Source organism: Apis dorsata, unplaced genomic scaffold, assembly GCF_000469605.1.
Source record: "Apis dorsata unplaced genomic scaffold, Apis dorsata 1.3 scaffold_118, whole genome shotgun sequence".
Taxonomy (NCBI): domain Eukaryota; kingdom Metazoa; phylum Arthropoda; class Insecta; order Hymenoptera; family Apidae; genus Apis; species Apis dorsata.
In genome coordinates, this window is record NW_006263412.1 from 123,039 (window position 1) to 135,074 (window position 12,036).

At 28.2% G+C, this 12,036-nt stretch overlaps 2 protein-coding genes across 4 annotated transcripts in view; both read left to right on the forward strand.

Moving 5' to 3' along the window:
* The window catches only part of LOC102671935 (ATP synthase subunit d, mitochondrial-like), a 1,623-nt gene extending 717 nt beyond the window's left edge, over window positions 1-906 (forward strand). Inside the window, exons 2-3 of the mRNA XM_006612684.2 lie at window positions 231-399; window positions 481-906. Of these exons, the coding sequence (XP_006612747.1) occupies window positions 231-399; window positions 481-720 (409 nt within the window). The 3' untranslated portion in view covers window positions 721-906. The remainder of the gene's footprint in view (window positions 1-230; window positions 400-480) is intronic.
* A 520-nt stretch (window positions 907-1,426) lies between these two features.
* LOC102672054 (serine/threonine-protein kinase SMG1) overlaps window positions 1,427-12,036 on the forward strand; it is a 15,571-nt gene continuing 4,961 nt past the window's right edge. Inside the window, exons 1-13 of one of the 3 annotated variants that reach the window (XM_006612686.2) lie at window positions 1,427-1,621; window positions 3,004-3,268; window positions 3,376-3,599; window positions 3,713-3,965; window positions 4,051-4,180; window positions 4,250-5,576; window positions 5,687-5,843; window positions 5,919-6,447; window positions 6,531-6,718; window positions 6,813-10,784; window positions 10,903-11,176; window positions 11,291-11,553; window positions 11,637-11,913. In XM_006612686.2, coding sequence (XP_006612749.1) covers window positions 3,033-3,268; window positions 3,376-3,599; window positions 3,713-3,965; window positions 4,051-4,180; window positions 4,250-5,576; window positions 5,687-5,843; window positions 5,919-6,447; window positions 6,531-6,718; window positions 6,813-10,784; window positions 10,903-11,176; window positions 11,291-11,553; window positions 11,637-11,913 — 7,830 coding nt within the window. In that variant the 5' untranslated portion in view covers window positions 1,427-1,621; window positions 3,004-3,032. Of the gene's footprint in view, window positions 1,622-2,285; window positions 2,305-2,384; window positions 3,269-3,375; window positions 3,600-3,712; window positions 3,966-4,050; window positions 4,181-4,249; window positions 5,577-5,686; window positions 5,844-5,918; window positions 6,448-6,530; window positions 6,719-6,812; window positions 10,785-10,902; window positions 11,177-11,290; window positions 11,554-11,636; window positions 11,914-12,036 lie in introns of those variants that run through there. The other 2 variants (XM_006612687.2, XM_006612685.2) reach the window with 2 other exon arrangements.

Genomic DNA, 12,036 nt, shown 5'->3' on the forward strand with positions numbered 1-12,036 from the left:
AACCTTTTTTAAATATAATTTCAAGATAATAATATGTCGCGATAGTAAGTTATTAAAAAAAATAACACAAAAATAAGAAAGAAATCTGTTGTTAACAAATTTTGTACATTAATATATACAAATTATCATATTTATAAATAATATAAATATATATTATATATATTTATAAATATATATAATAAAAATTATATAAAAAAATATATGATTCAAAGAAAAAATTTGTTTTACAGTATGATGACTTATCCAGAAGATTTACCAAAAATTGATTGGACATATTATAAAAAAACTATTGTCACTCCTGGTTTAGTTGATAAGTTTTATAAAGAATATGAAGCAATATCAGTACCATATCCAACAGATAAATATACAGAAGCAATTGATAATGAACAAAAAGAAATTGTAATTTATATTTACTTTTCTTTTATATTTATTTTAAAATTAATATTATTAATTAAGTTAATATTATTCAATATATTACAGGCTAATAAAATACAAAGTTTTACTCAACAAGTAAATAGTCAAATTGCAGAATTACAGCAAAATTTGGATCAGATAAAAAATATGATACCATTTTCAGAAATGACAATGGAAGATTTTTCTGATATAAACCCAGAAGAAACCTTAAGACCTGATAGAGAATCTACAACTTGGCCTCATACAGAAGATAGTCAAGAGAAATTTGATGAAAAAAATGATCCAAAAGATAAAGATAATCATTAATTCAATTGAATTTTGAAATGTATTATAGTTTTATGTAATATTCATTAAATTTTATCATTGAGCTATTATACTATTAATGTATTAAACCATTAGTAGAAAAATTTAATGAAATTATAAATCATAAGAAATTAAATATATTGAAGTATAAACTTTTCCAAAATACAACTATTAATTAAAGATTTTCTATAAGCAAATTAATGAAAATTTATTAAACAATGAATTATTGAAGTAACATATTTTTTAATATGATATTATTTTATAATTTAATATAATATTGCAATATTTTTATGTATTAATTTTAATTTAATATTTTTTTATTTAGTTTTTTGTTTTTTTCTTTCGAAGTTTTTTTTATTTTGTGCCATCCAAAATTTCCATTTTTGAAACTCGCAAATATATAAAAGAAATTATATTATCATAGTTACAAAATATTTTGCAAATTACTATTTAAAATATACAATATAAAATGATATACATGATATATTAAATACAATATAAAAAAAACTTATAATAGAAATATAAAATTATAATAAAATACAATATAAAATTATTGAAGTCAAGAAATTTTTGTTATGATATACGAATATCTTTATATCTTTTTAAATAATTTTTTACAAAAATAATATATCTTATATACGAATATAATTTATATATTTATAATACTGTAATATACTATATATAATATTATACTATATATATTATATACATATTGTATTATTTACATATATGTAAAAATATACACATTCGTAATAAGAATACGCATTGAAAACGAAGAAGCGAATTCTATAAAGGCTCATCCTCAAATATATAAAATTTAGTGAGAAAATCAATTAAAATTACTGACACGTTTTCGTTTAAGATTAAATAGTAACCTAACAAAACAAGTTATAAAACGAAAAAGGTAATAAAACATTTAATAAAATATTTTTAACTGCTAAATGATATATAAATTGAAACTATTGTAAAATAATACAATAAATATATAGTTTTAAATTATAGAAAGGTAGTGTGGCTTCCAATTGATACGATTATGTGTCAAAAATAGTGATTATGTATAATTGCGTATAACTATAAATTTATTTTTTATAAATTTTATAAGGTGTATTTGTTTATCTATAATATCATTTATTATTTTTTTATAATTTTTTGATCGTATTGATCGATCTAGGTCAATTGGATATCAGGGTTGATCAAGATATTATTTTAATGATATTTTGTATTGATTCAATTTTTATTTAATTGCTTTATCTTTTTATTAAACTTAATTTCATTTACGTAAAAATGTAACATAAATATAAAATTGTTTTAAATAATTTTTTTATAAGTGCATTGTTTATTTATTTCATTAAAAAATTCATTATCATTTAAAATTTATATATTTAATAATTAATTTAATTATTTTTTTATATTTTTAATTTTTATTTTATTAATTTATATAATTATTTTTTCTTTGTATATTATTTCAAAAATTTTAAAATAAAAAAGACATGTCAAGAATGGTACTTGATGTTTACAGAAAGCATGTCAATGAACAATGTGGAAGATACCACTCATAAATAGTATTTAATTCATTTCAATTTCGTGGTTGGTTCTTGTGTATCCACCTAAATAAGTTAATTTAAACAGATTTCCGTATGATTTTTGGAAAATTCCAAAGAACTTTCTATTTCTATATAATAATACAGAATTAAGATTATAATATATTTTAATTTTTATTAATCCATAAATTTTTATACAAATTCTATTAATCGGTTGTTGTCGATACGGTGTGTACCTATAGATCGAACGCGTGGAGAATCAGTTACGATACTATTTCACCTTTCGATATTTCTTTTCGATTATTAGTACGAAATATTTTTCACGAGAAATCAAAGTGTGTTCCATGCAATTTCGATATTATTTTCCAAAGGAGAAATATTTAAAAGAAAACGATACGATAAAGTAGATATTGCGATACTTAATTATTCTATAAATTATCGTATCTTTTATACGTAAATAACTTGAACGTCGCTTTTACTTGACAAACTTTATAATACATTTTTAATTGTATTGTATGATTTATCTTATTTTTCCATTATTACTTTTCGTTTATTTTATGACCATTGAACTTTGTACACCAAAGATGTAGGTTCAAATAATATAACCTTAAGAATATGTGAAAGTTGCTGAATTCTGATAAATCATATTCAACTATATATACTTATGATCTTACGATTTTTATTATTTATTGATATAAAAAATTATTATTATCCGTGATTGGTATATTATTAATGCAAAGTATAGGTCATGCAGATCATCTGCAGAGTAATGTAATGAATAGCTGTGGGAACTCTAATATTAGCACAAAGCTACGTGGATCTAAGTGTTCGGAGATACAGGAAGAATCTGTTGGTAATAATCGAGCTAATGTATTGGAGAAAGGAGATGTCAGTGTTTTGAGTGGATATAATTCAAATGATTTTAATGCTCCAAGAGGCACTTTGGTCATTTGTCCAAGAAGTACAAACAACTATTCATCTGATCATAGTTTCTCCAGATTTAAGCCAAGGTAAATTAATTTATTATTAATATATTTCTTCTATTTAATTATATTTCTAATATAATTCTTATTATTAATATATTTTATGATTTTAATAAATATTTGCATCATTACAGAATTGGAGGTGTTCCACGCAATGAATTTCGAATGGCTCGAGGAGGTAGCTCTGGAGATCGTGCCAGAGGTGCTTTACGGGGTAGAGCCTTTAAAAAGACACCTATTGAACGTGATTCTAATACAGAAACTAGCTATTACCCTACAACTAGATCAAAATTTCAAGAATCGTTGAAAAATCAAGAAAATGTACAAGGAAAATATTATGACGACAAAAGAATAAATGGTATAAATTTCTATTTTTTATATAATTATTGAATTGTTCATTGAATTTAAATATAAACTATAAAAATATATTTAATAAATTAAAATATAACAAATGAATTTATTATATTATAGAAGATTCTAGAATTTCTAAACTTTTAAGAAGATTGTGTCGAGAAGATGATTATGATCATTTTATGGTGTTATGTAAACAAGCACAAGAAGGTATAATAGCACTGGAAAATCAAAGATACATAAGACGAAATTTGGATGTTATCTGTGAGAGCCTATTAGATATATTACATACTGGTCCTGGGCCAGAAGCAAAATATCAAGTTGCAAAATGTTTAGGACGTATTGGATATGCAACTGAGCAAGATTTCAAACGGTAAATAAATAGTTTAATAATATTTTATGTTCACAAAATAGATCTTTTCATTGTAAATAAAATTTTGTGATTATTATATTTATAGATATATGGATTGGGTCTTTAATAAATATTCATTGGAACGGAAAGATGATATAAAGTGCCTTTTAATTAAATCATTTATTGAAGCTTTTAAGTTAGATGCAGAGGCGCCAAGGCTGAAAGAATTTTCAGTGGTATTTAAATTTTTTTTTTGTCTCTTTTAAATCTTATTATTGATTATTTAAAATAAAATATATTTTTAGCTAATGATGTCACAATTGCAATCGACGCTAGAAAATGTTAATCGATCAGACTTATTTGTAGCAACAGTGGATGCAATATTATTAATAATGGAATCTTATCCTGAAACGTTTTCAAATCATTTTCGTGATACAGTTGATATATTAGTTGGTTGGCATATCGATTCAACTCAGCAAAAAACAATTGCAACTTATGCCAGTCGTAGTTTGCAAAGATTACGAACTTTCTGGATAGCAGATTTACAATTTACTTTGACCTTATTGGGACAATTCTTGGAAGACATGGAAAGCTATGATGAAGAACTGCCCTTACCAGAATCTGGAAAAAATTCCCCTGGCGATGAAGCATCTCCGACACCCAAAGAATGTATTCGGCGCATTACATCCTTAATCTCGGTGTTTAATACAGTTACGAAAAGTATATCCGAGCATTTGAATCCTAATCTTACGCCAAATGTACAGTGGTCATTTTTATCTGATTGTTTGTCAAAAATGTTAAAAACAGTCGTCAAAGCGATCGAATTGGATGATGATAATGAAATCTGGGTTTCGAATTTTACTTTTACATCTGAAAGTATTGATGAATTATTAAAATGCATTAAAAATCTGAGAGGTGTCATTCCTATAAAAAATTCTAAGTCAGAAATAATTGAAGAGGATGTTATTAATATGTTTAAATCTTTGAATTTAAATAAAAATGAATTAAAAAATTTAAAACAGAATATTGAAAAAGAAACTTCATTGAAAGAAACAGAATCATTGTTAAATATTATTCGATGGATGGAATTAAAAGTAAAGAAAGATCCAGATTTAACAGAGGAGAAGGAAGAATTGATAGTTGTTGCAAATGAATGTGCATTTTTATTACTAGGTCATCTTCAGAGTCGTATAACAAAAAATCATGAATTACTTTACAAATTTATTGATCTTCAATTAAAAAGAATTAATATTTTTTGGGATGATACAATAATTTCTATGTTAAATACTATTTCCAAGATAATAAAAGAAGTCTCCGCAAATTTACCTCTCGATTTAGTACATAAATTGCTTGGAAAAGATTCTGCATTACTCAAATTGAGATTTCGAGATTCGATTTCTATTCAAAATGCCAGTCTTGGAGTGTATCATAGTCTTCTTAGTCTAAAAAATATTCCATTATTACAAGAATCATATCGCTACATATTGTCGGATTTAGAAATTGCTTATAAACTTATTTTAACAGATATCGAATGTTTAGTAACAGATAATCCATTGCTTGATAATATTAAGTATAAAAAGAATGATGCAGAAATTGTAGTTATTTTTCTGCTAAGAGCTCTTTCTGACATAGGTAATAAATATATAAAAATATATATATTATGAAAAGTATATAATTATTTAAATGAAAGCAAGCTGAATTCGATATATATATTTATAATTTTATAATCATATTTCTCGTAGCAAACGCGAGCAATTCAATCATTGGTATGTGGGCATTAAAACCGAGCATTTTGGAGTTATTGGCAGTTAAATTAAAACCTTACGACAGCAATTTATCATCAACTAGTCCATTTTTACAATATAGTATTTTATATTTGTTATATGCGCATTGTTCTAGGTAAGAGATAAAAAAAAATAATGTCCAAGATATTAGATTAGCTGTTTTAATTGTATCATTTTTTTTTTATTTCAGATATAATCATTTTGTGCCGAGTTCAAGTTTAATAACTGGAACTACAGCTTGTCGTCCAATAGATATGTTTCCAGGAGCATTGGATGTACCAACAACATCACCTACTAGCGGTCATCTATCTATAATTTTAAACTTAATAGCAAAAAGTTATAATGAATACACACCAGAGCAAACTTTATTACTTCTATCAACATGGATGCAAGAAATTTGTGTACAAGCAGAAAATTATATCGGTATTTTGAGTAAAACAAAAGAATATGAGAATGTTCTTGCAAGCCTTATTTCTTGTGGAGCTACTCTCGACCGAGATATTTCTATTGCCGTTTGTGATCTCTTTGAAATTTTATTAAATGCAAAGAATGTCACTTGGAAAGAAGAAATGTATGTGTCTATCGTGGACTTAGTGATATTACATTTAACTTCACGAGATGAAATAGTACGAGATAAGTATGGCTCATTATTAACACAGGTGCCTCTAAATATTGTGATACCAAAATTCAACAAAGAGTGCTTATTATCGGAAACGAAGGTAAATTTAAAAGATTTATTTTAAAATTAAAAGGATAATTAATTTAAATACTTTTTTCCATATGAACATTTTGTTTCTCACAGAAATATCAGGGATTTAAAAGTTATTCGACTGAGTCTTTAATTCTTGCTCAAAGATTACATATGCGAGGAACCAATATTGGTGAAATGCAAGCACAACATTTTAAGACTTATATGGCTTTTCTATTGCAAGAACAATATTTGGATGCATCGGAATTATCAGAAATATTTACTTTATGCTGGCCGATTGTGTAAGTAAAAATATTAAAATTATCATTGGACTATTTATTTTAATTATGGTAATTAGAAAATCATATATTTTAATCATTTTATTTTTTTTTATAGATCTGAAAACGATACTACCAAGAAAATGTATCGTTTAGCACTTGCAAATCGATCCTTTCTATATTTTTGGGCTGGTTTCGAAGCAGCTCAACATTGCGTGACAAATAAACTTCGTACTCCATTAGGAAAACCACAAGAAACGTTTACATCGATCGAAAGTGCTTTAAAAACTTTAGCACGTGAGATATCATACAGTTTTGAGGCAATAAAGAAAGAAAAACGAAGTTTAGATCATTTATTAAGCGAACATACTCGTGTGCGATTATTTATTGAATTTCTTGAACATCTTGAAAGAGTAATACATAATGCTGCAGAAGGTTGTGCGATTGCATTGTTACCATTATCAAAACCAGTTAGAACTTTCTTTCATACAAATAAATCAACTTGCAAAGAATGGTTGAATCGTATTCGATTGGCATTATGTGTAGTATCATTACATTCTGGATTAGCTAGTAGCGCTTTAAGGAATAGTCAAAGATTATTAGAGGATTTAAGTAATAGCGATAATATACAAGGTATCGAATTTGAAAGAGCAACGCTCTGTACGGCACAAGCTATGGTAATGTTGGGAGAAGCAGAAGCATTACAAGGTCTTTATGTTTACACCAAAGAAAAAGAAAGAAAATTTCCTTGGTTAAAAGCTGCTATGGAAGAAGCTGCAAATCGTTATGAATCTGCTGCTGAAGCATACAAATTAATTATTGAGGAACATATACGTATTGTAAACAGTCGATCTGGAAGAGATATAGATCATGAAGAAGAAGGAGAAGATTTGACCGATGGAATTAGCACTAATGGTGCTGATGGCACTAGCGGAAATGAGGAAGTTTCTGACGGAAAAAATAAATGTTTTAAGTCTGAAGGGGATAATCAAGTACTTGGTTTTTGTATGCAACGATTGTCCCATTGTTATGAAGCTGTTAGTGATTGGTCTCAATTAGAGGCTTGGAAATTGCAAGAAGCTGAAATTCTTGGACGAGATAAAAACGCCATTCTTAAGAAACAGTTAATAATAGAAAACAATACTTCTCGACAAGCGAAATGTTTGAAAAAGTTCGAGAATAGTGAAAGTATATGTCTAGATGATTTAACTGATTGGAATTTACTGGATGACAGAATTGGTAAAGCAGGAAATCGGAGTTGTGCTAAAACGCTAGTCGAATGTGGAAATACATTAACCAATATTGCACTTAGGATTTATATGAATGATTATAAAGATTATTTTGAAGAAGAAATTGAACGATGTCGAAGAGTAGCAGCTAAAACTATGGAGGAAGGTCTAAGAAATGTTCCTTCGGAATATTTAAATGAATCCGTATTAATACGATTTTCGGCAGATGGATTAAAAAATATGTTGTCTGGCAAAGAAGAAAATGTATTCGATCTGTATAAAAGTGAAAAACTTGATCATATGGATTCAAACATATTGACACGAATTTTATGGTGGTCAGACTACTTCGGCAGAACAAAAAAGAATAATAGTCTTGAAATGCGGTTAGATAATAATGAAGTAGCTGATTTACGGCTACATATCGTTCGAATTGCGAGAAAGGAAGGTAACTTTGAGCTGGCAAAACGAGAACTTCTCAATTATTTAAGATCTGAACGAGAACTTTGCCATTTTGAAGGAATCGAACGAAATTATATTAATTCTGATTTTGATCAAATAACCGATGATATTCTGAAGAATGTAATGCATGTAAAGTGGTCAAAAAATAATATACGTGCATTTCGTGAATTTTCAAAATTATTATACGATATGGAACGAGTCAATAAAGCATTGAAAGTATGTAGTGCAACTGCACTTGGAATATCTCGAACCATTGTTGATGGAGAACAATCGGATGATTTACGTGAGAATGGTACAATTCTTCTTTTAACTCTTGGTAAGTGGATACAACAAGAAGTTGGTAATGTCGAAAATGGTCAATTGGAACAATTACTTGAATTTGAAGCTACTCATAATGATGGTTTAATGAATAAGCTATTTGGACCGACCACGAGTTCAATACCAATTTCGGATATGATAATCGGTAGATTGACACAACTTGGTGTAAATCAATGTCCAGATTTACCGCTTGCATGGTGTAGTTTCGCAAGTTGGTGTTATAAATGGGGTAGAAAAATTGTGGATAATTCGAATTCAGGTCAATTAACTGATGCGGATAGAACGACCATACGAGAATTATTACCATTTGATACGAGTGAATCCGATTTGAATACCATCTTTTCGATTTTGTCTCAAAGTAAAACAATTCCTGAAGACGAAAGTGAAATAACAGATACTACTAATGATGTTAATACTTCAGATATGATAGAGAATCAATTACGTAGCGTACCAATATTGAGTCGTGTTAATATTGATCGTCTTGCAATGCTGGTTGATATCTGGAGACAAGCACAGAAGAGAATTTACTCATATTATGAGCTTTCTGCAAACGCGTATTTCAAATATTTGCAACTTGCCGCAATTAAAGAAGCCAATGATTGTGCTACTATCACAGCTACGCTTAGATTACTACGATTAGTTGTAAAACACGCTCTTGAATTACAAAATGTTTTAGAGTCTGGACTTTCTTCGACTCCTACTGCTCCATGGAAAGAAATAATACCGCAATTATTTTCAAGACTTAGTCATCCTGAATCTTACGTACGGACCCGAGTATCTGAATTATTATGCAGAGTTGCGGAAAATTCGCCACATTTGATCACCTTTCCAGCGGTGGTTGGAGCAGTTTCTGGTCAAAAGAAAAATTGCGATAAAGTTCTTTATGAGAAAACGGAAACTGATTCATCCCAAAACGATTTAGATTTTATCGAAGAAGAAGAAGAAGTAGGCACTGAAAGTTCTACTATAGCTTATCAAGATGAACAAGAAAAATTTATGGATTGTTGTTTCTCACAATTAGTAGATTGTTTATCAAACAGAATTCAAGATTCTATTGAACAAGTAAAAATACTCGTTAGAGAATTGCGTCGAATTACATTGTTATGGGATGAGTTATGGTTAGCAACGTTATGTCAACATCATACTGAAATTTCTAAGCGATTTGAGCAATTAGAAATGGAAGTACAAAAAGTACAAGATAATGCTTGGTTAAATGTTGAAGAAAAAGATAAATTAATTGCGGAAAAACACCGAATTATATTGAAACCAATAGTTTTTATATTAGAGAATCTTTCGGCTATGACTTCTGTCCCAGCAGAAACACCGCATGAAAAAAGTTTTCAGGAAAAATTTGGTCCATCAATAGAAGAAGCTATCAGTAAATTAAATAATCCTAAGAATCCTGCGAAACCACAGATTGCGAGTATATGTTTGAAACAACTGGAAGGAAAATTAGCTCAACGTGTCCATAGGCGGGCTGCATATTCTCTCTCAATGAACGATATCAGTCCCGTGTTATCTAATTTACGAAATACATGTATTGCTATGCCAGGTGTTGCTGCAAATGATAATAAAATTGTTACCATAGAATCTGTAGATAATAATGTTCAAATATTGCCAACTAAGACAAAACCAAAGAAACTTATGTTTCATGGTTCTGATGGACATGTTTATACATATTTGTTTAAAGGTCTAGAAGACCTTCATTTGGATGAAAGAATCATGCAATTCTTAAATATATGCAATACTATGATGTTAAAAAAAGGAGATTCAAAAAAAGTGTATAGGGCGCGTCATTATTCGGTTATACCATTAGGTCCACGATCAGGTTTAATACAATGGGTGGATGGTGTGACGCCCTTATTCGTTCTATATAAGAGATGGCAACAAAGAGAGAGTGCAATGCTCAATAAAACTGGTAGTTCGGCCGTATTAAGACCATCTGAATTATTCTATAATAAATTAACTCCGCTTTTAAAAGAACGGGGAATCGCTTTAGAAAATAGAAAAGAATGGCCAGTTCAAGTTTTGAAACAAGTTTTAGCTGATTTAATGGCTGAAACACCTAAAGATTTATTGGCAAAGTTAGTTCTGTTTTCTTTCCTTATACTTAATTCTTATCTTCCCATTTTCTAATTATTTTTTTTTTTTTATATAGAAAAATTATTAACAATATTTTTTGACTTTTATTTATCATTGTAGAGAAATTTGGTGTAATAGTATAAATGCTGGAAGTTGGTGGCAAGCAACCAAAAATTATTCTTATTCAGTAGCTGTAATGTCGATTATTGGTTATATTATTGGTCTTGGTGATAGACATTTAGATAATGTGTTAGTTGATTTAAATACAGGCGAGGTTGTTCATATTGATTATAATGTTTGTTTCGAGAAAGGTAAAACATTACGCGTGCCAGAAAAAGTGCCATTTAGAATGACTCCAAATATCAAAACAGCTTTAGGAGTAACCGGAGTTGAGGTATGATAATCATTACTTTATTATAAATCAGTGATATATGTACGAATAATATGATAATTATAAATGAGTACTATAAACAAGTAAGTTATTATATAATTAAAATATACGTTTTAGGGTATATTTCGTTTAGCTTGCGAACATACGCTTCGAGTAATGCGCCGAGGACGAGAAACCTTATTAACTTTATTAGAAGCGTTTATATATGATCCTCTAGTTGATTGGCGAGCTGGCGCAGATAATAGTATTGCGAGTTATGGAGCTTGCCAAGCTAGAGCACGATGTACAGGAATTGGAAGGAAACAATTGGAACAGGAATTGACACGAGCAATGTTTGCCGTTCGAACAGCAGAAATGCGTGCTGAATGGTTAGCAAATAGGTTGGTATTCATAAATAAGCAAATTTTATTTTTATATTTTTACAATTGATGTATAATTATATTAATCAATTCTTTGATACTAGAGATGAATTGGTAAAGATTTTTCCATTATTATGCCACCAATTAAATTGCTGGGTAGAAGCAATAGATATTACACGTCAGTGTCAAGATTTATTACAAGATCGTCATCAACAACTTGCTTTAGTAAAGGAAGCACAAGCAATGGGACGCAATCATCCATTATACTCCGTAATAAAGCGTTATAATTCTTTTAAAAGAGCTCGTGATGCTCATGAAAAAGCAAAAAGTGGATTAAAAGAAAAGATCGAAGATTGTGAAAAACAGATTAATATGCATAATGTAAGCTTGCGATTAGTTGTTCTCTTATTTTTTCTAACTTCTATTATTATTATTATTATAATTATTATTATTATTATTATTATTATTATTATTATTATTATAATTATTATTATTATTATTATT